Source organism: Centropristis striata, chromosome 3 (genome assembly GCF_030273125.1).
Source record: "Centropristis striata isolate RG_2023a ecotype Rhode Island chromosome 3, C.striata_1.0, whole genome shotgun sequence".
Lineage (NCBI taxonomy): Eukaryota > Metazoa > Chordata > Actinopteri > Perciformes > Serranidae > Centropristis > Centropristis striata.
The window spans coordinates 16024751-16051999 of NC_081519.1; the positions used below are offsets into that span (position 1 = coordinate 16024751).

The 27249-nt window shown below is 39.7% G+C and overlaps 3 protein-coding genes across 3 annotated transcripts; 2 read left to right on the top strand and 1 right to left on the bottom strand.

The window, feature by feature from the left end:
- The first annotated feature begins 1970 nt into the window (after positions 1 to 1970).
- On the top strand, positions 1971 to 12254 carry LOC131966452 (interferon-induced GTP-binding protein Mx-like). Its single transcript, XM_059328577.1, has 12 exons — positions 1971 to 2287; positions 6643 to 6780; positions 6908 to 7062; positions 9533 to 9671; positions 9764 to 9962; positions 10067 to 10145; positions 10282 to 10404; positions 10496 to 10637; positions 10710 to 10868; positions 10996 to 11072; positions 11200 to 11433; positions 11557 to 12254. Exons 1-12 carry the CDS (start codon positions 2101 to 2103, stop codon positions 11779 to 11781), a joined length of 1857 nt encoding a protein of 618 aa, XP_059184560.1. The 5' UTR covers positions 1971 to 2100; the 3' UTR covers positions 11782 to 12254.
- Positions 12255 to 14677: 2423 nt separating this feature from the next.
- LOC131966436 (interferon-induced GTP-binding protein Mx) lies at positions 14678 to 19917 on the top strand. Its single transcript, XM_059328575.1, has 12 exons — positions 14678 to 15010; positions 15895 to 16032; positions 16160 to 16314; positions 16703 to 16841; positions 16934 to 17132; positions 17790 to 17868; positions 17958 to 18080; positions 18174 to 18315; positions 18388 to 18546; positions 19176 to 19252; positions 19336 to 19596; positions 19692 to 19917. The coding sequence occupies exons 1-12, from the start codon at positions 14824 to 14826 to the stop codon at positions 19914 to 19916; spliced, it is 1884 nt and encodes a 627-aa protein (XP_059184558.1). The 5' UTR covers positions 14678 to 14823; the 3' UTR covers position 19917.
- Positions 19918 to 22269: 2352 nt separating this feature from the next.
- thoc7 (THO complex 7) lies at positions 22270 to 26543 on the bottom strand. Its single transcript, XM_059328604.1, has 8 exons — positions 26461 to 26543; positions 26068 to 26188; positions 25834 to 25961; positions 24603 to 24689; positions 23333 to 23390; positions 23178 to 23244; positions 22658 to 22727; positions 22270 to 22449 (listed from the first exon to the last, which is right to left on the bottom strand). The coding sequence occupies exons 1-8, from the start codon at positions 26477 to 26479 to the stop codon at positions 22388 to 22390; spliced, it is 612 nt and encodes a 203-aa protein (XP_059184587.1). The 5' UTR covers positions 26480 to 26543; the 3' UTR covers positions 22270 to 22387.
- Between the last annotated feature and the right edge of the window lie 706 nt (positions 26544 to 27249).

Consider the following 27249-nt stretch of genomic DNA (forward strand, 5'->3'; position numbering starts at 1 on the left):
GTGTGTGTGTGCGTGCGTGTATCTTTAACTGATATTACATTAAATGACCGGTGTGTGTGTGCGTGCGTGTATCTTTAACTGTTATTACATTAAATGACCAGTGTGTGTGTGTGTGTGTGCGTGCGTGTATCTTTAACTGTAATCACATCAAAACATCAAAGCGTTGGGTCGACCAATCAGAGCAGAGCAATCAACGGAATTAACAGCTGTGGAATCTTCTGGCAGAGTGAAAGCAGCCAGAGGTGGGCAGAGTGAAATTTCTGGCCTCGAACAGAAAGCATTTTTGGCAAAACCGTAATACCTATCATTGATCCGACTTCACTTTGAGCGTCCTGAGTTCTTCCTGAACCTCTACATATATTTTTTTTTTAAGAAAAATGAAAAAATAGCTTTGTTAGAGCGATCTAAAAAAACAGTTAAATCTCACTTTTTCCGAAATCTTCCTGCGTTTTTAATATGGGACCCAATGAGGCTGTTGGTGGTTTTGGTGGCGCATCTTTGCGTCGTACGCCCAAATTATAACTCTGACAGCTTTACCAGAGGATTGTGAGTGAGAAGACAAATTTTCATAAGAAATCCACAGTATAACAGTATAACACAGTATAACAGTATACAGTATAACAGTACAGTATAACAGTAGTGCTCGGGGCTTTGCCCCGAGCACTGGTCCCTGCAGCTATTGCTGTATGGGACCAGTGCTCGGTGCGATTGCCCCGAGGCCCTAATAATATAATGAATTGAAGGACACTTTGTCTTACCTCCAAAGCACATTTTAATATTAAATCACGAGGCACCAGCATTATTACCTTATCTTGAGGCCCCATCTAAAAGAGGAACCCTGCCCTAAAAATAATTCCTGTATTATTTTCATATTGTATGCATTTTTCTTACACTATGTATTTTACCAACCATACAGCATATTTGGGCTTAATTGATTTATTAAAACCTAATAATCCACACAGCCCATTGTTGCCCCGAGAATTCCCAGGCTCATCCAGCCCTGGCTGGAATGAAGAGGGAGAGGATAAGTTTGATATTCGACTTTGTGAAAATGAACAACATCAGAATGTCACAAGGTGATACTGTGGATATTACAGGAGACTGGGGCAGTTTAAATGACACTACACTACACAGGAAGTATGTAGCCTACATCTAGCAAATGCAGCAGAATCTTACCTGGCCACCTGTCAGGCTACTGCTTGATTATTGTAATTATTATAAGAGGTGTTACTATAAGCAGGGCCGGTTATTCCTACAGGCCACCAAGGCGGCTGCCTAGGGCGCCAAATTGGCAGGGGGCGCCCCTTGTGGCGCCCTTAACCATACATCTTTGTTTTCACAACATTGATTAACGAAACATTTTTTAAAAAGTCTTTACAATCAACAGATCTGTGTTTTCTCATTTATTTATTCTTATTTTCAATTCAGTTGTTGTTGGTAAAGTTCCAAAGTTTCTAAAAATTAAAATGTTGAGACCATTATATTGCCTGTATGTAGTTCATGAATCAAATATAAATACATTTAAATTTCATTTTTATGTTTATTTTTATTGCATTTGTATGTCTACATTTTATTTATTTTCAGTCTTTGCAATTCTTAATTTGATGAAGATCTGTGTTTTCTCATTTATTTATTTATTCGTATTTTCAATTCAGTTGTTGTTGGTAAAGTTCCAAAGTTTCTAAAAATAAAAATGTTCTGAGACCATTACCTTGCTTGTAGTTCATGTATCAAATATTAGTGTACAGCATAATACATATAACATAGTGTACCTATATCAGAATGAATACATGGAATGGATGTGGTTCGGGGGGGGGGGGGCGCAAAATCTCAATATCGCCTAGGGCAGCCAATGGGCTAGAACCGGCCCTGACTATAGGTGTTCATTTCCTCAGAAGAAGACTCTTTGCTCGGTAAATGAAAGTTAAGGAAACGAAACCTAACTTTCGGTTGCATCCCTGACGTTTCCACAGCTGCCACACACGTTTCTACATCCGAGCAGCTGCTTGACTCGTAACGAACAAAACTCATTTCAGAGAAAAGGACTTTTAACTAGGTTTTTTATTTTTTATTAAAGAAAATTAATTTACAGTAGTCATCATGAGCACTCTGAACCAACAGTATGAGGAGAAGGTGCGTCCCTGCATTGACCTCATTGACTCTCTCCGCTCTCTGGGAGTAGAGAAGGACCTGGCGCTGCCTGCTATCGCCGTCATCGGAGACCAAAGCTCGGGGAAGAGCTCCGTGCTGGAGGCGCTGTCAGGGGTGGCTCTGCCAAGAGGAAGTGGTAAGCTACAGTCACTGAGACTATCAGCTAACTCCATAATGGCTACAATGACAGATGGACAACATTTAAGGTTGTGTGTTGCCTACACAAAATATAGGATGACGGTTAAGCGCCAGTGGCCGAATTAAGGGGAAAATAGCAAAAATACAATAAAAAAAATTAAAAGAACATTTATTAGAGTAAACAGTCAGTCAGTATGGCATTATGTAAAGCTACAGTCATTAAGGCAAGTCTGTTTTTATAATGCAGGTTTTCATTCCTGTGAGCACAACTCCATTATGGCGGCGGCGCGAGTACAACGCGAGGCTCAGTGTCTCTCCAGATTCTGCAAATCAGTAGTATTCTGTCTTTTTGTTTCAAGTCTGTTCACTCAGAACAGTATTGCACATATCACCTATAGCCAACAAGAGCTCCTGGACATTCGTGCTCATAATGTGCACACTTTTTTCGGCGATCTTCGGCTCATACCGGAGGTCGCCAAATCATCGGAGGCTACCAACCCAGATTCGCCGACCGGAAGCGCTCGCAGGCGGCGTCGAGACCGTAAACAAAGGCGGGGGAAGAGAGGAGGGCTAAGGGCTAAGCTAAGTCTAACTCCTCATCGGCTGTCACTACCCAGCATTTTCCTCGCCAATGTCCGGTCTCTGTCAAACAAGATGGATGAGCTGCGGCTGCGGATCATCTCCCACAACTGGATTAAGGACTGTAACATCATGATCTTCACCGAGACATGGCTCAACAGTGGCGTCCCCGATAGCGCGATTGAGCTATCGGGGCGCTGCGTACTCCGGGCGGACAGAACGGCTGATGACTCCGGCAAGACCAAAGGTGGGGGACTGTGCATTTATGTAAACAAAGCTTGGTGCACGGACACTGCTACTATTGAGAGTCATTGCTCTGCTAACCTAGAGTGTCTCATGGCTAAGTGTAGACCCTTCTATCTACCCAGAGAGTTTACATCCACTGTTGTGACTGCAGCCTACATCCCCCCAGATGCTAATGCCAAACATGCCATGAAAGAACTGCATGCTGCCATTAGCAAACAGCAAACTCTGCATCCTGAGGCAGCCTTTATTGTTGCTGGTGATTTCAATCACACCAGCCTGAAGACTGTACTCCCCAAATTCCACCAGCACGTCTCCTGCCCCACCAGAGGAGACAAAACCCTGGACCATGTCTACACCAACATGGCTGAGGCTTACAAAGCCACCCCCCTCCCCCACCTCGGACAATCTGATCACCTCTCTTTGTTTCTTCTTCCCAAATACACTCCACTCATCAAACGTGTGAAGCCCGCTGTAAAGACTGTTAAAGTGTGGCCAGAGGGAGCAGACTCGACACTTCAGCAGCGTTTCCAGAAAACGGACTGGAGTGTTTTTGCCACTCAGGCCACCCTGGACTCACACACGGACATTAACATCTATGCTTCTTCTGTTCTGGACTTTATAAGCACCAACATAGACAGTGTCACCACCCAAAAACTAATAACAACATTCCCCAACCAGAAGCCATGGATGAACCGGGAGGTCCGCCTCCTGCTGAAGGCACGTGACACTGCTTTTAGATCTGGTGATGATCAGGCCTACAGCGCATCCAGAGCCAACTTGAAGAGGGGCATTAAGAAGGCCAAGCACAGCTACAAGCTACGGATCGAGGAGCACTTCACCAATTCCGACCCCCGGCGCATGTGGCAAGGCATCCAGGCCATTACAGACTACAAAACCACCAACACCACCCCACAAACAGACGGTGTCTCCCTGTCAAACGAACTTAACAACTTCTATGCTCGTTTTGACAGGGAGAACAAGGAGGCAGCCATCAAGGCTGTGCTCCCTGCAGACCACCAACCACTCACACTCTCCCCCGCTGATGTGTGTGCTGCACTGAGCAGGACCAACGAACGTAAGGCTGCTGGCCCAGATGGCATCCCCGGACGTGTGCTCAGGGCCTGTGCTGGACAGCTGACCGACGTCCTGACCAACATCTTCAACCTGTCCCTGGCCCAAGCAGTCGTCCCCACGTGCTTCAAGACCACATCCATCGTGCCTGTGCCGAAACACTCAGCTGCTACTAACCACAACGACTTCCGCCCCGTTGCACTAACCCCCACCATCACAAAGTGCTTCGAGAGACTGATCCTGGCTCACCTCAAAACCAGCCTACCACCCACCCTGGACCCTTTCCAGTTCGCCTACCGCCAGAATAGGAGTACTGATGACGCCGTCTCCATTGCACTTCACTCCGCCCTCTCCCACCTGGACAATAAAAACACCTATGTGAGAATGCTGTTCATTGACTTTAGTTCAGCATTCAACACCATCATCCCCTCCAGTCTCATCACCAAGCTGTGCAACCTCGGCATTAGCTCCTCTCTCTGCAACTGGATTCTGGACTTTCTGACCAACAGACCTCAGTCTGTCAGGTTAGACAACCACACCTCCTCCACACTCACCCTGAACACTGGTGTCCCACAGGGCTGTGTGCTGAGCCCTCTCCTCTACTCCCTCTTCACCCACGACTGTAAACCAGTGCATGGCTCCAACATCATCACCAAGTTCGCAGATGACACAACTGTGATCGGTCTCATCACCAACAACGATGAGACAGTCTACAGGGAAGAGGTCCAGCACCTGGCGACCTGGTGCACTAACAACAACCTGGCCATAAACACCAAAAAGACCAAGGAGATCATCGTGGACTTCAGGAGAACCAACAGAGGCACACACACTCCCATCCAGATCTACGGAGCTGAGGTCGAGCGTGTCTCCAGCTTCAAGTTCCTGGGGGTCCACCTCTCCGATGATCTTTCCTGGGCTCTGAACACCTCCGTCCTCATAAAGAAGGCTCACCAGCGGCTCTTCTTTTTGAGGAAAATTAAGAAAGCCCATCTGTCTCCTCAAATCCTGGTGAACTTTTACCACTGCACCATTGAGAGCATCCTTACCAGCTGCATCACAGTCTGGTATGGTAACTGCTCCGTCGCAGACCGGAAGGCGCTGCAGAGGGTGGTAAAAACTGCCCAGCGCATCACCGGTTCACCACTCCCCACCATCGAAGCTGTCCACACCAAGCGGTGTCTGCGGAGGGCACGCAGCATTGCCAAGGACAGCTCCCACCCTGGACACAAACTGTTTACCCTCCTCCCCTCCAGGAGGCGCTACAGCTCCCTGCGCTCCAGAACCAGCAGGTTCAGGAACAGTTTTTTCCCCTCAGCTGTCACCCTCTTGAACACTACACAGAGGTGACCCACCTACTGTCCTGTATCTGCCCACATTAATGAATATTTTTGACTATTTATGACCATGACCTTATTTATTACCATCCATTCATCTACCTGCACTGCTGCTTACTGTACATATCTCTACTGTATATATTTCTATAACTGTATATATCCTATAGCATATTCAATACATACCTGCACTATATTTATACTCTGTGTTCATATGTAAATACCCTGCACTTTACTACTCTGCACTTCTGGTTAGATGCTAAACTACATTTCGTTGTCCTAGTACTTGTACTCTGTTCAATGACAATAAAGTTGAATCTAATCTAATCTAATCTAATTACCAACTAGAAGCCGGGAGGAGGCGTGGACATGACGTCACTATGCCAACTACAAGAAAACTCTTTAGGCAGCAACAATGCCACAAGGCTTATTAATCAATAGGCGTTATTATTAAATAATAAGAAAGAGAGAGCAGGGTTCGCTCACTGCTCACCAACATCCAACGTATTTATTCATCCCACCCTGTCAGATACTTACGCTGCCTGTGACTGACCTGTGAAAGGCCAGCGGCCATGCCGAGGACCCCCATATAGCGTTAGCCTCTTGGGGGACCCCCTGTTGTTATTTTAAACAAAAAATTACATACAGATTCTAAATACATTTTCATTATTTTATTTAATATTAATAATTAATAATCAGTCTTTCTTCTGTTTTTCCTTGTCATTTCTGTCTTAATATTCAATAGTAGGCTAATATTAACAGTAAACATAATTTTACTTTGCGGATTTCTCTGTTTTGTTCAGCCTATTTATTCATTTTGCCTATATTCAGTGTCTTCTGTTGTAAAAAATGTATATAAAAAGCGATATATTAAATCTTGGATAGGTTTATATTCAAGTTAATGGAAAGCCTTGTGCATTGGTGTCAAGAGTTGGGAGTGAAACCTTGTTGCAACATGTCCCAACGGCTCAAATTAAAAAAATGTTTTGCCCAGAACACATTTTGAAGATGTTGTATCCCACTATGATAAATACGATATCAGTGTTATCTAAGAGTTCACTGCCTTTACCAAGTACACTGAATTTTACCTTTCCCCTCTCTCGTCATTCACTCTGTATTCGTTTAGGCATTGTGACAAGATGTCCTCTGGAACTGAAGATGAAGAGAATGAAAGAAGGAGAGGAGTGGTATGGAAAGATAAGCTACCAGGGCATTGAGGAAGAGATAGAGAGCCCTGCAGATGTGGAGGAGAAATGTAGAAAAGGTACAGTATACTACATTCTTAAATGTCACTATAAAAAGCCAACATTGATGGAGCTTCTGAATGTTTTAGGTTTCAGTGATCAGTACTTCACCCTGTAATCATCAAACATCATGTCCTCTCTCTCCAGCTCTGGGTAAAATAGCTAGGTCCTGGTTGAGCATCAGTGAAGAACTCATCAGTCTGGAGATCTGCTCTGCTCATGTTCCAGACCTGACGCTCATTGACCTGCCCAGCATCACCAGAGTGGCTGTAAAGGGACAACCAGAGAACATTGGAGAGCAGGTAGTGTAATGTCCATAAACACACTGTAATTAGTTTTCATATGAACAATTTCTGTGGCCTGTTTTGGTGCTCGGGTCCTAATAAAATCCACAGAAAGACAAAGGGAATTTTAGAGTCATTTTTGTGTTGATTACTAATTATATTCTTAGAATTTGCTTATTTTTTTAGGTAATGTAAATATTTTCTTTCTGCCTTAGGAAAGAATATGAAATAAATATGTACTGAGTAATTCCTTTGGATCATTTGTGATTTTCAGCTGTGATAGAGGCAATGGATGGGGATAAAAGTCTTGTTTTTTTTCTTCACCAAACATGGAGGAAACGTGCAGTACAGAGCATCGGTACAGTCTTTGACCTAAGTCTTTGGCACAGTTAAAAAGGAAACCTAAAGAAGAGGTCACAACAGTGAACCTGCTTCACTTTGTGTCGTACTCCACTGCTGCAGGCATCTTCATAACTGTGATCAATCAAATCAAAATCAAATCTAAATTACTTTATTCATCCCCGAGGGGAAATTCAGTTAGTCTGGTAGAATCTCTTGAAGAATGAGACAACCTGATGGCTGTAGGAGCGAAGGATCTTTTGAATCTCTCCTTCCTGCAATGGGGAGAGAGGAGCCGTCCACTGTTTTTTTTTTGGTCCATAAAGGTTTTGTGTAGCGGATGATCCGGGTACTTCAGGATGGCCTCGAACATCTTGACAGGTCATCTCTCCACCACCTCCTCCAGTGTGTCCAACCTGGCTAAAATAGCAGTGTCGTCGGAGTACTTCTGGATGTGGCAGGTTTTATTTGAAGTCCCCTGTGTACAGTGTGAACAGGAATGGAGCCGGAACAGTTCCTTGTGGAGCCCCTGTGCTGCTCATTAATGACCCAGAAACACAGTTCCCCAACCTGACATACTGTGGTCTTCCTGTCAGGTAATCTGTGATCCAGGAGATAAAGGAAAGATCCACTCCCATCTCTGTGAGCTTGTTTTTGAGTAAGTTGGGTTGGATGGTGTTGAATGCGCTTGAAAAATCAAAGAACATGATTCTCACATAAGCACCAGTTTCCTCCAGATGCGCAAGGGCATGGTGAAGCATGTAGAGGACAGCATCGTTCACTCCCATGTGTTGTTTGTATGCAAACAGCGGGGGGGTCAAGTTTGTCTTTGACCTCAACTCTCAGCAGGCGTAGAATCAGCCGCTCCGAGGTCTTCATGATGTGAGAAGTGAGGGCTACTGGTCTGTAGTCATTAAGTTCAGCTAGACATTTTATTTTTGGTACCGGCACAACACAGGAAATCTTCCACAGTTGGAGGCTGCCTCCACACACAGGGTTTGTAACTAAACTCACAGTCAGGAAATGGACACCAGAGGCTACTGAGGCTCTACAGGACTGCTTTGAAAGTACAGACTGGGATGTGTTGCTGGAAACAGAGGAGCACAGTATGGATATTGACAGACAGGTTGACTGCTTTACTGATTACATCAGCTTCTGTAGAGACACAGTCATACCTACAAGGACTGTACGCTGTTTCCACAATAACAAACCTTGATGTAAACCCATTGATGTACATGGTTTCCTTTAAAGTTGGAATAATTTTGCCACAATCCTCTCTTAATTGTGATATGTTTGGAAGAGATTGATTAATAAAGTTTTGAGAAGATAAACACTTATTCATCTGTCATGAATAAATCACATTGTCACAATCATTTCATGGTAAGGGGTAAAAAATATTTTATTCCAACTTTATGTCTAACCGTACATAAAGAGACCGCATCTATGGGGCCAAAGAATAAGCGCACTATAGACTTCTGCTGGCTACTTCCAGTTAAATGCTCATTCTGATAGTAAAACAAGTAATTTCGCTGAGATTGTAATGTTTAAAAAAATTGCGTCAGCTGATTTATGGATGTCTATTTGCAGATGTAAGTCAATGGTAAAAAGTAATTTACACCTCAAGGGCATCATGTGACGGCCCCGGAAGATGTAGCATGATTACATTCTTGAATTTGTTAAATTAAAGCAATCCTAAATTATTTGTCTCAAACTTATCTTAGCAATATCATGTGAAATGATCACACATATATTTTATGAAATGTATCCATTTTGTTTTATTTATTCTTATATCGTACTGTTATTGTGTATTGTCCAAATATTTGGAAAAAGTTGTACTTGTGCTTGGGCAGTATTGTTTTTTAACATTGGTGTCAATAAAGCCTTATTGAATTGGATTGAAATGCTAATTCAGAACATGACAATAAATATTACTGGGACCACTACAGATAATCATTAAATATTCAGGAATTTACATTATATACACCACCTGTGACTTTCCCTGTAGCAATCTGGTCACAATCCAGCACATTGATCATACAGGTTTTACTAAGTCTTGTTACTTATTATACACGTAAGCACAATGATGATTATGTAGTTGTAAAACATATGTATGTACAACTTGATTTACAATATGAATTAATACTTTCAGATAAAGACACTAATCCGGAAGTACATTTCAAGACAAAAAACCACCATCTTGGTGGTTGTTCCATGCAACGTGGACATAGCAACCACTGAGGCTTTGAAGATGGCACAGGAGGTGGATCTTGGTGGAGAGAGGACTCTGGGTAAATAGAGCTGGTCTGGGAAAGAACCACCCAACTCTGAAGTAGGCTTCTCTATTCTTAGGCATTTTTGTCTCTGTCTCTGTCTCTCTCAGGTATCTTGACCAAGCCTGACCTGGTGGACAAAGGAACAGAAGAGACAGTCGTTGCAGTTGTTCGTAACGAGGTCATCCCCCTGAAGAAGGGCTACATGATCGTCAGGTGCAGGGGTCAGGAGGAGATCAAAAAGAAGGTGTCTTTTCCTGAAGTGATAGAAAAAGAGAAAGCCTTCTTTAAAAAACATGTGTATTTCCAGTAAGTCAGTGTTTTGGTTAAATATACAAAAATATTTATATGGTTAAGTGTTTGACAGCTTGTGCAGCGTTTAATCTTTTGATTTATATTTTTCCCCCCTGCAGGACGCTCTATGATGAAGGCCATGCTACTGTTACTAAACTTGCTGAGAAACTCACACATGAGCTGTCGCATCACATTGAGGTAAATTTGTCTCATTGCATCTGCTGGTAAGCTTTATATAAATCTCCAGACTGACTATACCATTTTGCATGCACTGTCTGTATTTGGGTCCAATTCTGCAACCTGATTCGTCTTTTAACCAATGTGTGATTTTCAGACATCACTGCCTCGAATAGAAGAGCAGATAGAGGAGAAACTAGAAGAGACTCAGGCAGAGTTGGAGAAATATGGCAGTGAACCTCCATCTGATGAAGCTGAGAGACGAGTCTTCCTCATTGATGTGAGCTCCCTTACTCTACTTAACATTTATCTTGGTACAAAGACAAATGCTGACCACCATGTGTGAAATGTCTTTGTCCTGTGTGTTGCAGAAAGTGACAGCATTCACTCAGGATGCCATCAGTCTGACTACAGGAGAGGAACTCAAGTGTGGAGACAAGCCCAATGTCTTTTCTACACTCAGAAGAGAGTTTGGGAAGTGGAACACCCACCTGGACCGATCAGGAGAAAAGTGTGAGTATCATTTTGTTTTGGTCTTCAGCTGTCCATCAGCATGACTCTGAAATATATGTTTGTGTATTACAGTTAACAAGAGGATTGAGAAGGAGGTGGAGAAATACGAGGAGAAGTACCGTGGAAGAGAACTGCCGGGCTTCATCAACTACAAGACCTTTGAGGTCATGGTGAAGGAGCAGATCAGACAGCTGGAAGAACCAGCTGTCATTAATCTCAAGGAAATAGGAGGTAAATGATTTAATGATTTATTTACACAGTGCTTTGTTATTACTCAAGGTTTCTTTTTTACCATGTAGCCACTAGTTAAGTGGTCAGTGGAGATCAAGCTGCTGTAAACTATTTCTATTTTTTTCAGATGCTGTGACGAAGGCGTTCATACAACTGGCCGAAAGCAGCTTCACTAGATTTCCTGAACTTGTGAAAAAAGCCAAAGTAGTCTTCGAGATTGATAGTAGACACATGATTTGATAGTCGTCATCATTATTTTGGCTGTCAAATTTAAATTTACATAATTCTTTTGGCATTGTTCAGACTAACTGACTGAAATCTTATTTTCTAGGCAAAGATCGGAGACATAATGAGAAAACTGCTGTCCACCGCTCAATCCATGCTGAGAACCCAGTTCAAGATGGAGCTGCTTGTTTCCTCTGTGGACAGGACCTACAGCAGCAGTCTGAGTGAGAGCAAGAGAGAGAAGGATGAAGACAAACTGAAAGGAAAGAATATTGTGCGCAACATGGATAACCATGCAACACTTCAGGAAATTATGTTGCACATTAAATCATATTACAAAGTAAGTTTTAATTCAGGGGGATCATTCATGATCAAAAGCATTAACAGCAAGGTTTGACAGAGGGTGTGTTTTTCAGAAACTGTCTTCTTCTGTCAAACTTTTAATTTATTTTTCCTCCTTCAGATTGCCAGCCAAAATCTGGCTTACCAGATCCCACTAGTGATCCGCTACCACATCTTGCAGGAGTCTGCCATCCAGCTGCAGAGGGAGATGCTGCAGGTAACTCAGGAAGAAAAAGATATGTATAAACTGCTGTGCCAAGATTATGACCTTGATATGAAGAGGACTGCTTTGCAGGGTCAATTTAAACGCCTCATGGAGGCCCGCACATGCCTGGCGGAGCTCTAGAGGAGGTCATGGCCTGACAGCATGAGTTTGTTTTTGATTGTTTGTTTGCTTTTCATACTCATAACATATATTCATGGGCTGGGGAATGGATATATTATTTGTCACACTGGGTATTGTATGTAGGATTATTATTATTGTTGTTGCTGTTGTTATTATATTATACATCATACATTGATTTATTATTTCATACGGCTAAATCAGAATGTGTGAACGTCTTTATATGAGCACCTGAAGTTCCTGATGCACCGTTTGATGATTTGGCCTGAACACATGTCTTAACATTTAGATAATCAGATCATGGTGGAACAGACTGGGTGCATTATAATAATTGTGTTAGATTTTTCTATTGTTTTTTCTGTTGTTTAAATGCATCAAATTGATTATTGTAAAAGACACCAAGAATTAGATAACACTTGCAAATTCAACAAACCCTGCTTTAGAGAAGCCACGTTGTCTTGATGAAAATAGCAAAATAGTCAAACAAAAACAAAATCCTCTTGTTATCTTGCAACTGAATTAAAAATAAAAAACGTATTTCCTAGTGTAAGCAATGGATTTCTTATTGTTATTACAGTGGGCATGAATTAAAATGACCATTGTGACCTCTGATGGGTTGCCAGTTGTTTGGTGACATGCTGCACCACATTCAAGCCCCCCCCTTCAGCCAGTGAATACCTGTGGGGTGGACACTGAGGTGGTGCCAAGTTATAAGTATCTAGGTGTATACCTGGATAATAATTTGGACTGGTCCCTAAACACAGACGCTCTCTAAAAAAGGGGCAGAACCGCCTCTTTTTCTTAAGGAAGCTCAGATCTCTGGACATGTGTAGAGCGATGCTGCAGATGTTTTATCAGTCTGTGGTGGTAGTGTGTTGTTTTATGCTGCAGTCTGTTGGGAGGCAGCATCACACACAGAGATGAAAAAAAACAGCAGTGGACAGCTCCTCTCTCTCCGTTGCAGGATGGAGAGATTCAAAAGATCCTTCGCTCCTACAGCCATCAGACCAGAGATTCTACCAGACTAACTGAATTTACCCTCTGGGATAGATAAAGTCATTTTGATTTGACCGATGTGATTACTTTAAAGCTGACTGCCTCCTACTTGAGGCCACGACAGGAAGTAGAATCAAGCATAAAATTGAAAATCTCAAGTGAACTACAAGTGTTTCAAAATAATATTTAAGGACTTGTGTAAATGTACAGTTAACTTTCCACCACTGATTCCAGGTAAGAGAAGTTGAAAACCGTCATAACACATAAAGTACTGACATAGCCAAAAATCCTTTCCTATGTTAGAACAAAGAATTTTCTGTCTTTTTGTCAGTACTACAGACTTCATAATATAACAGCTCCACTCAGAACTAACCAGTCACTCACTAACAATACCAGTAAAGTCAGATGGTGTTTGTTATTTCGTTAGCCTCATAGCATATTTGCCTAAGTCATATTTGAACGTTTTCGGGAAACAAAAAAAAACACAATTTTTAGTAAGCCCATTGGTATTTTTAATTGATATTGTAACAGTAAGTTCAAATAGAAGTGTGAACAAGTTTGCATAAAAAATAAACACATCGATTTCATAACAGATAAAAGTGACTTAGGCAGAATATGCCCTGACTAAGGCAATTTTTCTCTTACATATAAATAATGTAGTTTGGTTTGTATGTAGTAAAGTTAGGCAGATATCACAATTTGGCCAAAAAATGACTTAGGCAATTATGCTATGAGGCTAACGATTTGGAGTTTCTTCATCATTCCTCAAAGGAGACACAGCAGGTGTTCCCAACAGGACTTCACAGAGTCTCCTTAAGTTGTCATCTGCTGCTCCTAAAGTTTATCTGCAGAGGTTTCATTTATTGCATTGTTATATTTAGCTGATTACTTGTTGACCAGTTGTACCACTTAACTCTTCTCCTGATTAGTGTCAAACTTGGTGCTGTGGCTGCAAGCAAGTAGTTGTGTGGAGTTTATACGTGTTCCACTGCATAAATGATAAGTACATTCAAACTTCAGCCCATTTTAGCGTGTGCAAACTGTGTCCTTAAGACTGAGGTCAGGTCTTGATAACCAACTGAGCAAAGTCCTGTGGCCCCAAACCTTAAAAGAGAAGATAAGAAACTGCATTAATACATTGCTGTCCATGGACATGATGATGGTGTTTGTTGCGTGAACAGGTAGACAGTCATGGGTGATAGGAGAGGGCTCAGCAAAAGCACTTTTTTAAATTAAATCACAAGGCACCAGCATTATTACCTTATCTTGAGGCCCCATCTTACAGAGGAACCCTGCATTAAAATAATTCCTGTATTATTTCCATATTGTATGCATTTTTCTTACACTGTATTTCCTAAATCATACAGCAGATTTGGGCTTAATTGATTTATTAAAACCTAAAAGCATCTGAGTGTCTAGAAAAGCGCTATATAATTTTGTTTTATTATTATTATTATTATTATTATTATTATTATTATTATTATTAATAATAATAAAAGTAAGGGCCCACACAGCTCACTGTTGCCCCAAGAATTTCCAGGCTCATCCGGCCCTGGCTGGAATGAGGAAGGAGAGGATAAGTTTGATATTCGACTTTGTAAAAATGAAAAACATCAGAATGTAACAAGGTGATACTGTGGATATTACAGGAGACTGGGCCAGTTTAAATGACACTACACTACACAGGAAGTATGTAGCCTACATCTAGCAAATGCAGCATAATCTTACCTGGCAACCTGTCAGGTTACTGCTGAATTATCCACCCTCCTCCCCTCATGTTGTCACTTGTATTATAAGAGGTGTTCCTATAGGTGTTCATTTCCTCAGAAGAAGACTCTTTGCTCGGTAAATGAAAGTTAAGGAAACGAAACCTAACTTTCGGTTACCGCTGCATCCCTGACGTTTCCACAGCTGCCACACAAGTTTCTACATCCGAGCAGTTGCTTGACTCGTAACGAACAAAACTCATTACAAAGAAAAGGACTTTTAACTAGGTTTTTTTTTTTTTATTAAAGAAAATTAATTTACAGTAGACAATAAGTCTTCATCATGAACAGTCTGAACCAACAGTATGAGGAGAAGGTGCGTCCCTGCATTGACCTCATTGACTCTCTCCGCTCTCTGGGAGTAGAGAAGGACCTGGCGCTGCCTGCTATCGCCGTCATCGGAGACCAAAGCTCGGGGAAGAGCTCCGTGCTGGAGGCGCTGTCAGGGGTGGCTCTGCCAAGAGGAAGTGGTAAGCTACAGTCACTGAGACTATCAGCTAACTCCATAATGGCTACAATGACAGATGGACAACATTTAAGGTTCTGTGTTGCCTAACTTTACACAAGTTGCTTTAACTTTACACAAAATCAAAAACACAAAACAACAAAAATACAATTTAATAAAATAAAAGAACATTTATTAGAGTAAACAGTCAGTCTGTATGGCATTATGTAAAGCTACAGTCATTAAGGCAAGTCTGTTTTTATAATGCAAGTTTTCATTTCTGTGAGCACAACTCCATTAACAACTAGAAGCCGGGAGGAGGCGTGGAAATGACGTCACTATGCCAACTACAAGAAAACTCTTTAGGCAGCAACAATGCCACAAGACTTATTAAACAATAGGCGTTATTATTAAATAATAAGAAAGAGAGAGCAGGGTTCGCTCACTGCTCACCAACAGCCAACGTATTTATTCATCCTGCCCTGTCAGATACTGACGCTGCCTGTGAAAGGCCAGGGGCCATAGCATTAGCCTTTTGGGGGACCCCCTGTTGCTATTTTTTTTAATTACTTGTACATAATGATGGAAAATCATACATACAGATTCTTAATACATTTTCATTATTATAATATTTTATTTAATATTAATAATTAATAATCAGTCTTTCTTCTGTTTTTCCTTGTCATTTCTGTCTTAATATTCAATAGTAGTCTAATATTAACAGTAAACATATTTACTTTTAGAATGTTTCTCTTTTGTTTGGCCTATTTATTCATTAGGCCTACATTCAGTGTCTTCTGTCATAAAATATATAAAAGATATAATAAGACATATATTAAATCTTGGATAGGTATACAAGTATTCCAGAACACGCTTTAAAGATGTTGTATCCCACTTTGATAAATATAGGCATTGTGACAAGATGTCCTCTGGAACTGAAGATGAAGAGAATGAAAGAAGGAGAGGAGTGGTATGGAAAGATAAGCTACCAGGGCATTGAGGAAGAGATAGAGGACCCTGCAGATGTGGAGGAGGAAATTAGAAAAGGTACAGTATACTACATTCTTAAATGTCACTATAAAAAGCCAACATTGATGGAGCTTCTGAATGTTTTAGGTTTCAGTGATCAGTACTTCATCCTGTAATCATCAAACATCATGTCCTCTCTCTCCAGCTCAGAATGAAATAGCTGGGGTTGGCGTGGGCATCAGTGAAGACCTCATCAGTCTGGAGATCGGTTCTCCTGATGTTCCAGACCTGACCCTCATTGACCTGCCCGGCATCGCCAGAGTGGCTGTAAAGGGACAACCAGAGAACATTGGAGAGCAGGTAGTGTAATGTCGATGAAACACATGTAACTAAAGACTTCCGCTGGCTGATAGTATGCAGAGATTATGACATTTAAAAAAAATTGTGTCAGCTGATTAACCGACGTCTCTTTGCGGATGTAAGTTTATGGCAAAAAGTATTTTTGGGCTTCATGGCATCATGTGATGGTACCAGAAGATGTAGCATGATTGCTTTCTTGAATTTGTAAAATTAAAGAAATCCTTATTATTTGTCTCAAACATATCATTGCAATCACGTGAAATGCTACCTCAGAACTCAAACAAAAAATATTATTATATTATTAAACTTGGACCACGACAGATCAACATTTAATATCCAGGAACTCAAGTGATAGAAACCAACTCTGAGTACCCCTTAATACTTTCAGATAAAGAGACTGATCCAGAAGTTCATCAATAGACAAGAAACCATCAGCTTGGTGGTTGTTCCATGCAACGTGGACATAGCAACCACTGAGGCTTTGAAGATGGCACAGGAGGTGGATCCTGATGGAGAGAGGACTCTGGGTAAATAGAGTTGATTCTAGAGAAGGACAACTTAAGTAAGTTACTTGACTTTTAGAGAGTTTACTGTCTGTTTGCCCCTCTCTCTTTCTTAGGTATCTTGACCAAGCCTGACCTGGTGGACAAAGGCACAGAAGAGACAGCTGTTGAGATTGTCCATAACGAGGTCATCCCCCTGAAGAAGGGCTACATGATCGTCAGATGCAGGGGTCAGAAGGAGATCACAGAGAAGGTGTCTCTTACTGAAGCGATGGAAAGAGAGAAAGCCTTCTTCAGGGATCACGCATATTTCCAGTAAGTTCATTCCTTTCGGCAGAGGTGGAAAAAGTATTCAGATCTCTTACTTAAGTAAAAGTACTAATACCACACTGTGAAATTACTCCACTACAAGTAAAAGTCCTGCATTCAAAATGTACTTAAGTGAAAGTACAAAAGTATCAGCACCAAAATCTACTTAAAGTATCAAAAGTAAAAGTACTTGTTATGCAGAATGGAGCCACTTAGATTGTTTTATATATTCCAAATATCATATTATATTATTATTATTGATGCATTTATGTATACAGCGTTTTAATTTTCTCAAGGTAGGGCTCATATTGACTATTTAATATTCTGTTATGAGGTGTATTTAAAAAAGTGTCTAATCAACTAAATTTATTATGTTTTTTATGTTAAACCTCGAGTGAAAAGTAACTAAAGCTGTCAGCTAAATGTAGTGGAGTAAAAAGTACAATATTTGCCTCTAAATGTAGTGAAGTAGAAGTATAAAGTGACATAAAATGGAAATACTCAAGTAAAGTACAAGTACCTCAAAATTGTACTTAAGTACAGTACTTGAGTAAAAGTACTTAGTTACTTTCCACCACTGCCTTTCGGGTACATTTTTTGTTGACCTATCACTGCTGTGATTAGCATTTTTATTTAGAATATGACTTTATATTCTTCCTGTAGCACTCTCTACAATGAAGGCCATGCAACAGTTCCAAAACTGGCTGAAAAACTCACAATGGAGCTGGTGCATCATATTGAGGTGAATTCTTACCCTGTAAAATGAATAGATAACAATGTGGTACTTTGCTTGCGTTAGGTATTAAAATTTGGCATATGTGTGATTTTCAGGCTTCTTTGCCTCGACTGGCAGAGCAGATAGAGGAGAAACTAGCTCAGACTCAGGCAGAGTTGGAGAAGTATGGCAGTGGACCTCCATCTGACGCAGCAGAGAGACTTTTCTTCCTCATCGATGTGAGCCCTCTTACTCTACTTAACATTGATCTTGCTACAAAGACAAATGCTCACCACCATGTGTGAAATGTCTTTGTCCTGTGTGTGTTGCAGAAAGTGACAGCATTCACTCAGGATGCCATCAGTCTGACTACAGGAGAGGAACTCAAGTGTGGAGACAAGCTCAATGTCTTTTCTACACTCAGAAGAGAGTTTGGGAAGTGGAACGCCCACCTGGACCGATCAGGAGAAAAGTGTGAGTATCATTTTGTTTTGGTCTTCAGCTGTCCATCAGCATGACTCTGAAATATATGTTTGTGTTTTGCAGTTAACAAGAGGATTGAGAAGGAGGTGGAGGAATACGAGGAGAAGTACCGTGGAAGAGAACTGCCGGGCTTCATCAACTACAAGACCTTTGAGGTCATGGTGAAGGAGCAGATCAGACAGCTGGAAGAACCAGCTGTCAAGAAACTTAAAGATATAGGAGGTAAATGATTTAATACATAACTTATTCATCTAATAGCATATTAAGTGTCAGTAATCAGCAATGCAATTTGCACCAAGGTTTGTTGTCTTAACCTTACCAGACTGAGATATATAACTAAAAGAATATTAAAAGTAAGTTTAATAGCCTAATAATAAGGTTTTATGCCCTTAGCAGGTCAACAGTAAATGTCACATATAAATTGTGTACACCATCTCAAAGTTAGGGACCTGAAGATTAATTTGAGATTCAGGTCAGGACTATGTGTTGTGTCATGTTGTTCTATTCATAAAACTTTAACAGAATTGTAAATGGGGTGAATTGTGAAAGTGTATAAAGGCTTAGAGCATTATGATAAAGAGTATATAAAGGCCAGTCCTAGTCATTTAATTCACTGTGTTACGTTTTTCCAGTAATACCAAATTTATGCAATTTTAAGACTGTTTAGAGGCCCCAGTTTGTAGAAATATTCAAATACAATAGGCAGATTGGCCATACATCATGTGGGGTTAGCCTAAAGTGTTTGTAAAGGGGAGACCCGTGAGTACCCAGAGGACCCATTGTTTTCTTACCATTTAGCCACAAGTGTATTGCTCAGTGAAAGTATCTTCTTTTATTTCCATTTCTTCCAGATGCTATTAGGAAGGTGTTCATACAGCTGGCGTGCAGTAGCTTCATTGGATTTCCTAACCTCATCAAAGCAGCCAAGGTAGACTCCCTCTGTGAGCCTCTCAAAGTTTAAATTGGATCATTTTTGGCAGTGTTTGGACTGATATGTAACATTTTTTCTAGGCAAGGATTGAAACCATTAAGCAGCAAAAAGACTCCACTGCTGAATCCATGCTGAGAACCCAGTTCAAGATGGAGATGATTGTTTACTCCCAGGACAGGACCTACAGCAGCAGTTTGAGTGAGATCAAGAGAGAGGAGGAGGAGGAGGAGGAGGAAGACAAACTGAAAAGGCCTTTTTCTGCAGTACGGAGCATTGTGTACAATAGGGATAATTATGCAACACTCCAGGAGCTGATGCTGCACCTGAAATCGTATTACAAAGTAAGTTTCAATGTACCATGACAACAATTATAGCAAGGTTTGTGCCCTCATTCTATCAGTGTGTTTCAAACTTTTCTTACTTTTTCCTCCTACAGATTGCCAGCCAGCGTCTGGCTGACCAGATCCCACTGGTGATCCGCTACCAGATGTTGCAGGAGTCTGCCGCCCAGCTGCAGAGGGAGATGCTGCAGATGCTTCAGGATAAAGAGAATATGGAGTTCTTGCTGAAGGAGGATTGTGACATCGGCACCCAGAGGACTGGTTTGCAGAGTCGCCTTAAACGCCTCATGAAGGCCCGCACATACCTGGTGGAGTTCTAGAGGGGTTCAAGGCATACAGCAATAGCTGTAGGGACCAGTGCTCGGGGCTTCGCACTACTGTTATACTGTGGATTTTTTCTTCTTCCTCTTCCGGACGCAATTTCGTCCTGCTACTAGTCCTGCAACTTGAAGAGTTGCAGGACAAATTATATATCAAAACATGCGGTTTGATCGGGATCGGTGTGCTATTTTTTAAGAGAGATTTTTAAACGTCTACTTCTCCGGCAATATTTCACCTAGAGACTCCATTTAAACTTTAAACAGTAGACACAAGTCTTGTGTATCGGTGTATTAATCCACGTTTCGATAGGTCATATAGTTTTTTATCAATCCCTGTTCAATGACCATGATATTTTTTGGAGAAATTCTGAGATTATAATGGGTGTGTATTGCACGGAATGTTCGTGTCAGTGTGTGACATCATCGCCAGAGTGTAGAGGGAGAGAATAAATTGTCAAAAAATAAATTTGAAAACTGCGCTCCAGGCTGCAAATTCCACTCTACAGAGATAATTTATACATAGAAACGTAGGAAAATTTGTCTTCTCACTCACAACCCTCTTGTAAAGCTGTCAGAGTTATAGTTTGGGCGTAGGACGCACAGATGTGCCACCAACATGCACCAACAGCCTCAATGGCTCCCATATTAAAAACGCAGGAAGATTTCGGAAAAAGGGATATGGAACAGTTTTTTTAGATCGCTCTAACAAAGCTATTTTTTCATTTTTCTTAAAAAAAAAACAAACATATGTAGACGTTCAGGAAGAACTCAGGGCGCTCAAAATGAAGTCGGATCAATGATAGGTATTGTGGTTTTGCCAAAAATGCTTTCTGTTCTAGACCAGAAATTCCAGTCTGTCTACCTCTGCTGTCACTGAGCTGGAACAGGTGCCAGATAATTCTGTTGATTGCTTTGATCTTTGATGTGATTACAGTTACAGATAAACACACACACACATGCGCGTGATCTCGCACACTCCTCACACATGCATACATATGCTTCAAACACACACACAGGTAACTTTATGCGATTTTCGCTACACACACACACACACATTTTGAGGTTAAAGGGCATAGTTTGAAATCTCTGAAGAATCTCATCATAGTGTACACACACCGGCAGTAGCCCCCGTGGCCCTTTCAGAATTTCCCCAGAGGAAATTTTCTAGTTATACGTACTGTCATATTTTCTACTATTGTCATTTAATAACAATAACAGCAAAATGTTATATATTGTACTGCAAAAATGGATCACACTGTATAAGTCGTATGCATATGTTTTTTGACTTGTCCCTTTTCTCAATTCCTGCCAGGGAACTTAATGGCAGATCATCCACAGAAAAGATGATTTACGTTGTGCCAATACTTTAGCGCTTTGTCAGGTTTCCTGCTCACTGAATGAGCAAAGTCTTGAATATCTAGTGGATTTGTTCATATTTTTTTAAATATATTTGTGAAAATAAAGAAAATATTTTATTTCTTGTGTGGCTTTTTGCAACTTGTTTTAACATGGAAGACTAGTCAATTTGACAATCTATACTTTTGAAACAAATATTGTCATTTTCAACATTAGACATACGTATTCTGGACTTATTAGTGACTTTATAGAAAATGTTACAAACTGATCTACCATTTTCTACTAGTTCACAATTATGAATATCAATAACTACAATCTTTAACCTCTCTTTTCCAGGATAGTCCAGCTGCAGAGACATGCTAGACAGGCTGACTTGAGACCCGTTTCTAACCAAAAAACCTGCTCTGTAAGTCTAATCAAAGAGCGGCAGACTACACTTTTTCAGCTCATCTTAATGTAGCTAAATGGTAGCGTTTTTATTCTTAATGGACGTGGTAAACTTTGTACATCCAGCCTGCCTGTGACTACACTCAAATGACTATCAGTACAAATTTAAGTACTTTAGCTCCCCCTTGTGGTTTGACAGAATAATAAAATCCCATCTTTGAAGCAAAATACAGTTGTAATTTAATCCTTAATAATTGAAAAAGTAGGTCATAACAGATATTTTAACCAAGTAGATGAACACAATATCTCTTCCTCCATGACATTAATAAGCAATTGCCCTCAACAAGTAAGGACAATAACTTAACTAAAAAGCTAAGACTGATTCAACTTCACTTACACAGATCGTATTAGTGAAGTTGAATCAGTCTTAGCTTTTTACTTCAGTTATTGTCCAGTAATGGACCAATTTCTCTGACAACTATCAGTAATAACTTCTAATCCTGTGTTCTGATCAGTCGGATGCATTTCTATGGCTTACTGTGAATTCCCATCATAAAAACAGAGTCAAAAATAATTATTTGGACAGATGTCAACACTTGAACAAAACCGATGTGAACAAGTCAGGTTTATTCAAAAATACATACAAAAAAGTATTCTTAGACAAAAACAAAATTCATTTAAAAGCAGTTCACTTCATCTATGCCAGTCAGGATCTCCATCTCTGATCTTCATTCACCATTCTCTGCGGGGCTCTCCTGATTGTTGTCGTCGTTGTCTGATTTCTCATCATCTAGGAAAGATGAAAATGATTAGAAATGCAAAAGTACCTCTACTTTTTCTAAACTATAAACTACTAAAAAGATAAAACAGATCGACATGGTGCGTTTTGAGCAATGTATTGATCAGCAGCTATTAAGGATTTTTTAAAAATGATACAGGGACATGAAAAAGCACAAACAATGCCAAGTAAGCCACCCAAAGTGTCCTTGTTTACTCACTCTCAAGTGTCTGCTGTAGTTCCTGTATGGTGCTGAGGAGCACATGGAACTGCTTCTTTCTTAACTCCAACTGTGTGGGACAAAAGACGGGGAAAACATTACAAATCAAATCAAATCAAAATAGTCTTTATTGTCATTATATAGTTCACTATACAACAAAATTGAAAGTGCCACTGCATAAGGTGCATAGTTATGACAATCATAACACAAAACAACATGAGTAAAAACATTTAAAAAATACAGAGCTAAACAAGGACAAAAACAAGAACAAGGACATGTGATGTAATAAATAAGTATAAAAATAAATAAATGGCTACTTAAAATGCTATAATTTATACATGAGGTAAATTGAGTGTCTTGCACATATCAATTGTATTGCACATGTCCGTTTTATTGCACCTTTTAATTAATTTATCCTGTGTGGGTGTTGAGAGTTCTGACAGCCCAGGGAAAGACTACTAATGACTGACAAACAAAGAGGTTAGATTAGATATTAGATAATAAATGTATTCATCTTTACCTTTGCATCTACGTTCTCCTTGATGTGAGACAGTTGCTGGAGTTCTTTGTCAAGCGCCTCCAACTGCCTGCAAGTGATTAAACCAACAAAAAGCACTTAATGTGATTATCCTAAAAATTCAACAATTGGATGAAACAAATGAGGGACCAACTCACTTTAGTGTTTCATGTCGGTCTGGGTGCTGCTGGATAACCTTTGCTAAAGCATCGTACTCTGGAAGGAAAGAAAAATGTAAGGCAAGCAGAAATACAACAAATCTTATATGTATATATATATATATATATATATATATACATATACACTACATCACTATGAAGTGTAGTGGTAGCAAATCATCTGATGCCAAAATCATGTCAGAGAAGAGATGAGAAGTTGTTTTGAAGCTAAAATTTTAACTGAGCCATGTTGGTTTTGAAAAAGCGGATTCTTCGGAATGAAACAGATCATTATATATACAGTTGAAACCAGAAGTTTACATACACTATATAAAAAGACATATGCTTTTTTTCTCACTGTCTGACATGAAATCAGAGAATCACTTTTCCTGTTTCAGGTCCGTTAGGATTACCAAAATTATTTCTATTTGCTAAATGCCAGAATAATGAGAGAAGGATTTTTTTAGACAATTTTTATAACTTTCTTTAAAGTCAGAAGTTTACATACACTAACATTGTTATGCCTTGAAACAATTTTATATTATATAATGTATATTATACATTATCTTGAACAACCTATACTGCTACTAAATCCTCATTTGACATCAGTTTAAAACAAGAAAGGATTAAAAAAACAACAAAAAAAACAATAACCAATTACCAATTTAAATTGGCCCTTTTCATTTGGAGGTGCATGGTCTATCCATCTACGTTAACATCCATCACTGTTTGTCTGAATTCAAACCGAGGTCGCAGTTGTACACATAACAAAATGTTATAACCTCTGTAAGAAAAACTTTAGTGGGCTCCAAAGTGTCAACAATTTCAGATTGTCAGTAGTGATTAAATCAAAAATAATACTTATTCGAGTCTCAGAAAGTAGTGGTAAAATACCAAACACAAGACCTCAAAGCCCAACATCATGTATTCAGATTAAAAACTCAAACATATTCAGTTTAGAATGACTAAAATGAGAAAAGGAGAAAGTCTTTATGTTGGAGAAGCTGGAAAAATGACAAATCCGTTGTCAGAATAGTTGATAAATATGTGCTTGCAAATTATTTGAGTGATTGCCTAATTTATTGATCTACTAACTGTTTTAGCACCCTATTTAACTTTTAATGTATTGGGTTTTATTTCAACATGGTAGGCCTACACCTCCAATAATGCCTTTGGTCCCTTCCAGTCTTTATAAAACAACACAAGTAGTGAATCTCTCCAGTAAATAATAGCTAAAAATGGATCACTGAAGCACTGAAAATATTCTTACCTTGGCGGTTTTTTCGTATTCTCTTTGCCCTCTGAATTTCTTTTTTGCATTCTGTGATCTTCTCATGTGCAGACATGATGTTTTGTTCTGCAATGTGGATGTGGTGGTGAAAAGGTTATTTTGTAAACACTTTTGTTGAGTGGCGTCAGTAAGTAAAAGTATAGTGAATATACAAATGCAAGAATTATTGGTTAAAGTACAATTTCAATGTAAATGCACAATATGCAAAATTAACAAACACCATTTTTAAGAAAATAACACAGTAGAAGAAAAGGGGTCAAAAACACCTACAACACCACCTAATCTAGACACACAAAACCCAACCAAAGGATCCTACATTATGTTGGTAACGAAACTCTGTAAATGGCATCAGACTCGGTTTGTTGTCTTCTCCAAATATTAACTGAGTGGTTGCCTGATGGCATTAAATAGGTTCACCTGATCACTTTTAATACAATCAAGAGTAGTGACAAGATCATAAAGCCCCATTTTAACCCATTCACAACAGTAGCAAGCATTCTTTAGCAGACATAAGGCAATAGCTCATACGTCATCTATGAGCCGATGACTGTTTGAGGCTCTGGCTCCATTCTGGAATCAATATTTTTTTAATTATATGGAAATGTTGCACTAGTACATCTTGGCACATTGTGACACCTTTATAACACAAACATAACTTACACTAACAGTTTTGTGGTGACTCTGGTGGACCAGTTTTACTAATTACCACTGAATGCAAGAACATGATTATTACCGTTAAATGGGTCAATGACATGATCAAACCCAGTGTGTAACTAGTCATTTTTTCCCCATAAAAATCTGATTATATACAGGAAAATAAATGTAACTAAATGAGAAAAAAATACAATCCATGTGTAAATTGCAACTCTATGGTATATAACACATTTTACATAATTTGTCAAAACATTAGAAAAAATGGTTGTTTTAAGAATATGTTCTGCTCAATATTGACGATGTGTAAATGTAGAAATGCTCAAAAAAAGAATTGAATTTGATGTTTTTAAAATGAAGTAATTACATGAATAAGTCCACTTAAATCCAATGTAGGTGGATGAAGTATTTAATATTTATCTTTTTTTGTGGTTACACCATTTGACATCTTGCCAACCCTTATTTGTCACTAACCCATATATGGAACATAAATGAATCAAAGACGGTCGTGATTGTCAACATGGAAATTCAGTGTTAAAAAAAAATCCCAACTTCCTACCTATGTTATTGTAGATTTTCTCATAATTCTCCATTTCCCGAAGATTCATGTCATAAACCATCAACGTCTTCCCCATGGAGAATTCACACTGGGCCAGTATGCCCACCATCCTCTGATACTGCGTGAACCTGAGAAAGACAACACGGTCTATGACTCGGAGCAAGTTAATCACCACACTTTTATAGAATATCTTGGTGACGAAGTCCAGGGCCGGGGTCTGTGGAGCTCACTCACCCTTCCTCCGGGGTCGCAGGCGAGTTGCACCATTTGGTGAAACTCTTCAGCAGCACGTTGATCCGGCGGTCATCTCCAGCTCCGTCCCCGTCGATAAGAAGACGTTTCCGGATAACTTCATCTAGAAAAGGGGCGAAAAGCGGGATTCAAACAACCTTTCAGAAAGACGACTGCAGGTAAATTCAATAACCTAACTGTTAGCTAGCTACAGCTAACTGTTAGCTAGCTAGCATGGCTACTGTATATTAGAAAGCAAACAGCTTCTACGTGTAACGTTGGTTTGATTTTGACAGTACGGCTGCGTATACATTGATATTTTAAGAGCTTCGGTACACATTTCTACTCGTGGTTTTGAACAGAGAGCTGAATTGACAAATTAAAAACATTACTTACCATCTGTTACAGCTCCCATGTCTGTATGTAGCCGGATAAACTTTATTGAACAACAGGAAATGGACAAAAAGACCGTCCCGCCCCGCCTCCGAGGACAGGCGGCGGTGATTGGCCACAGAAGCGAGCACTGTGAATTTTAAAGTGTTTTGTGAAAGCTTTATTCAATCAAATGTTCTCAGTCAAAAGCATACTTCAACAAAAAACACAGCATCAAATTGAAAGTCAAGTAAAGAAATGGAAAAGAAACATACATGAGGATAATTTCATTCATTTCACACAAGGCAGAGATCAAAAATCAATAATCGCAGCCCCAAAGTTAGAGATGCTTTACCGGAAAAGGCCACAAAAACTGTAAAATCTGTAATCCACATCACTTTGAAAATATTAAAAGTCGACTGCAAATTTAAATATTCAAGTACAGAAAAGGAAAAAACATACATGAGGATAATTTCATACATTCCACACAAGGCAGAGATAAAAAAAATAAAAATAAAAATGAACATTGTTTTGTTTGTTTGGATGTAAATGATTCTCCCATTCAAAAACAGGTATTGTCTATTTCAAGATATAAACTGGAGCTACAAAACAAATGACATGAGACAAAGAAAGAAAGAAAAAAAGGATCATATTCTGCATTGACAAAAAATGTAGCCTACATTATGGGGAAAAAAATAGCTAAAGGGCCTGTATTTCTCATAGTCTTAAAGTGAGTGCTTTTAGATTTAGCAAAATCACATTCAACTTGTGTAATTAGTACCACTGATGACATGATGAAAGCATTTACTAGAA

What these genes read in the sequence shown, in the direction of transcription:
- LOC131966452 (XM_059328577.1), top strand. Translation starts at nt 2,101, where the DNA reads ATGAGCACTCTGAACCAACAGTATGAGGAGAAGGTGCGTCCCTGCATT. An exon ending in AAAAAACATGTGTATTTCCA is followed by an intron (nt 9,963 to 10,066) that starts GTAAGTCAGTGT and finishes TCCCCCCTGCAG; the next exon opens with GACGCTCTATGATGAAGGCC. An exon ending in AGCTGTCGCATCACATTGAG is followed by an intron (nt 10,146 to 10,281) that starts GTAAATTTGTCT and finishes TGTGATTTTCAG; the next exon opens with ACATCACTGCCTCGAATAGA.
- LOC131966436 (XM_059328575.1), top strand. Translation starts at nt 14,824, where the DNA reads ATGAACAGTCTGAACCAACAGTATGAGGAGAAGGTGCGTCCCTGCATT. An exon ending in GGCTCTGCCAAGAGGAAGTG is followed by an intron (nt 15,011 to 15,894) that starts GTAAGCTACAGT and finishes TGATAAATATAG; the next exon opens with GCATTGTGACAAGATGTCCT. An exon ending in GGACCGATCAGGAGAAAAGT is followed by an intron (nt 18,316 to 18,387) that starts GTGAGTATCATT and finishes TGTGTTTTGCAG; the next exon opens with TTAACAAGAGGATTGAGAAG.
- thoc7 (XM_059328604.1), bottom strand. An exon ending in AGGAGAACGTAGATGCAAAG is followed by an intron (nt 22,728 to 23,177) that starts GTAAAGATGAAT and finishes TGTCCCACACAG; the next exon opens with TTGGAGTTAAGAAAGAAGCA. An exon ending in ACTACAGCAGACACTTGAGA is followed by an intron (nt 22,450 to 22,657) that starts GTGAGTAAACAA and finishes CATCTTTCCTAG; the next exon opens with ATGATGAGAAATCAGACAAC.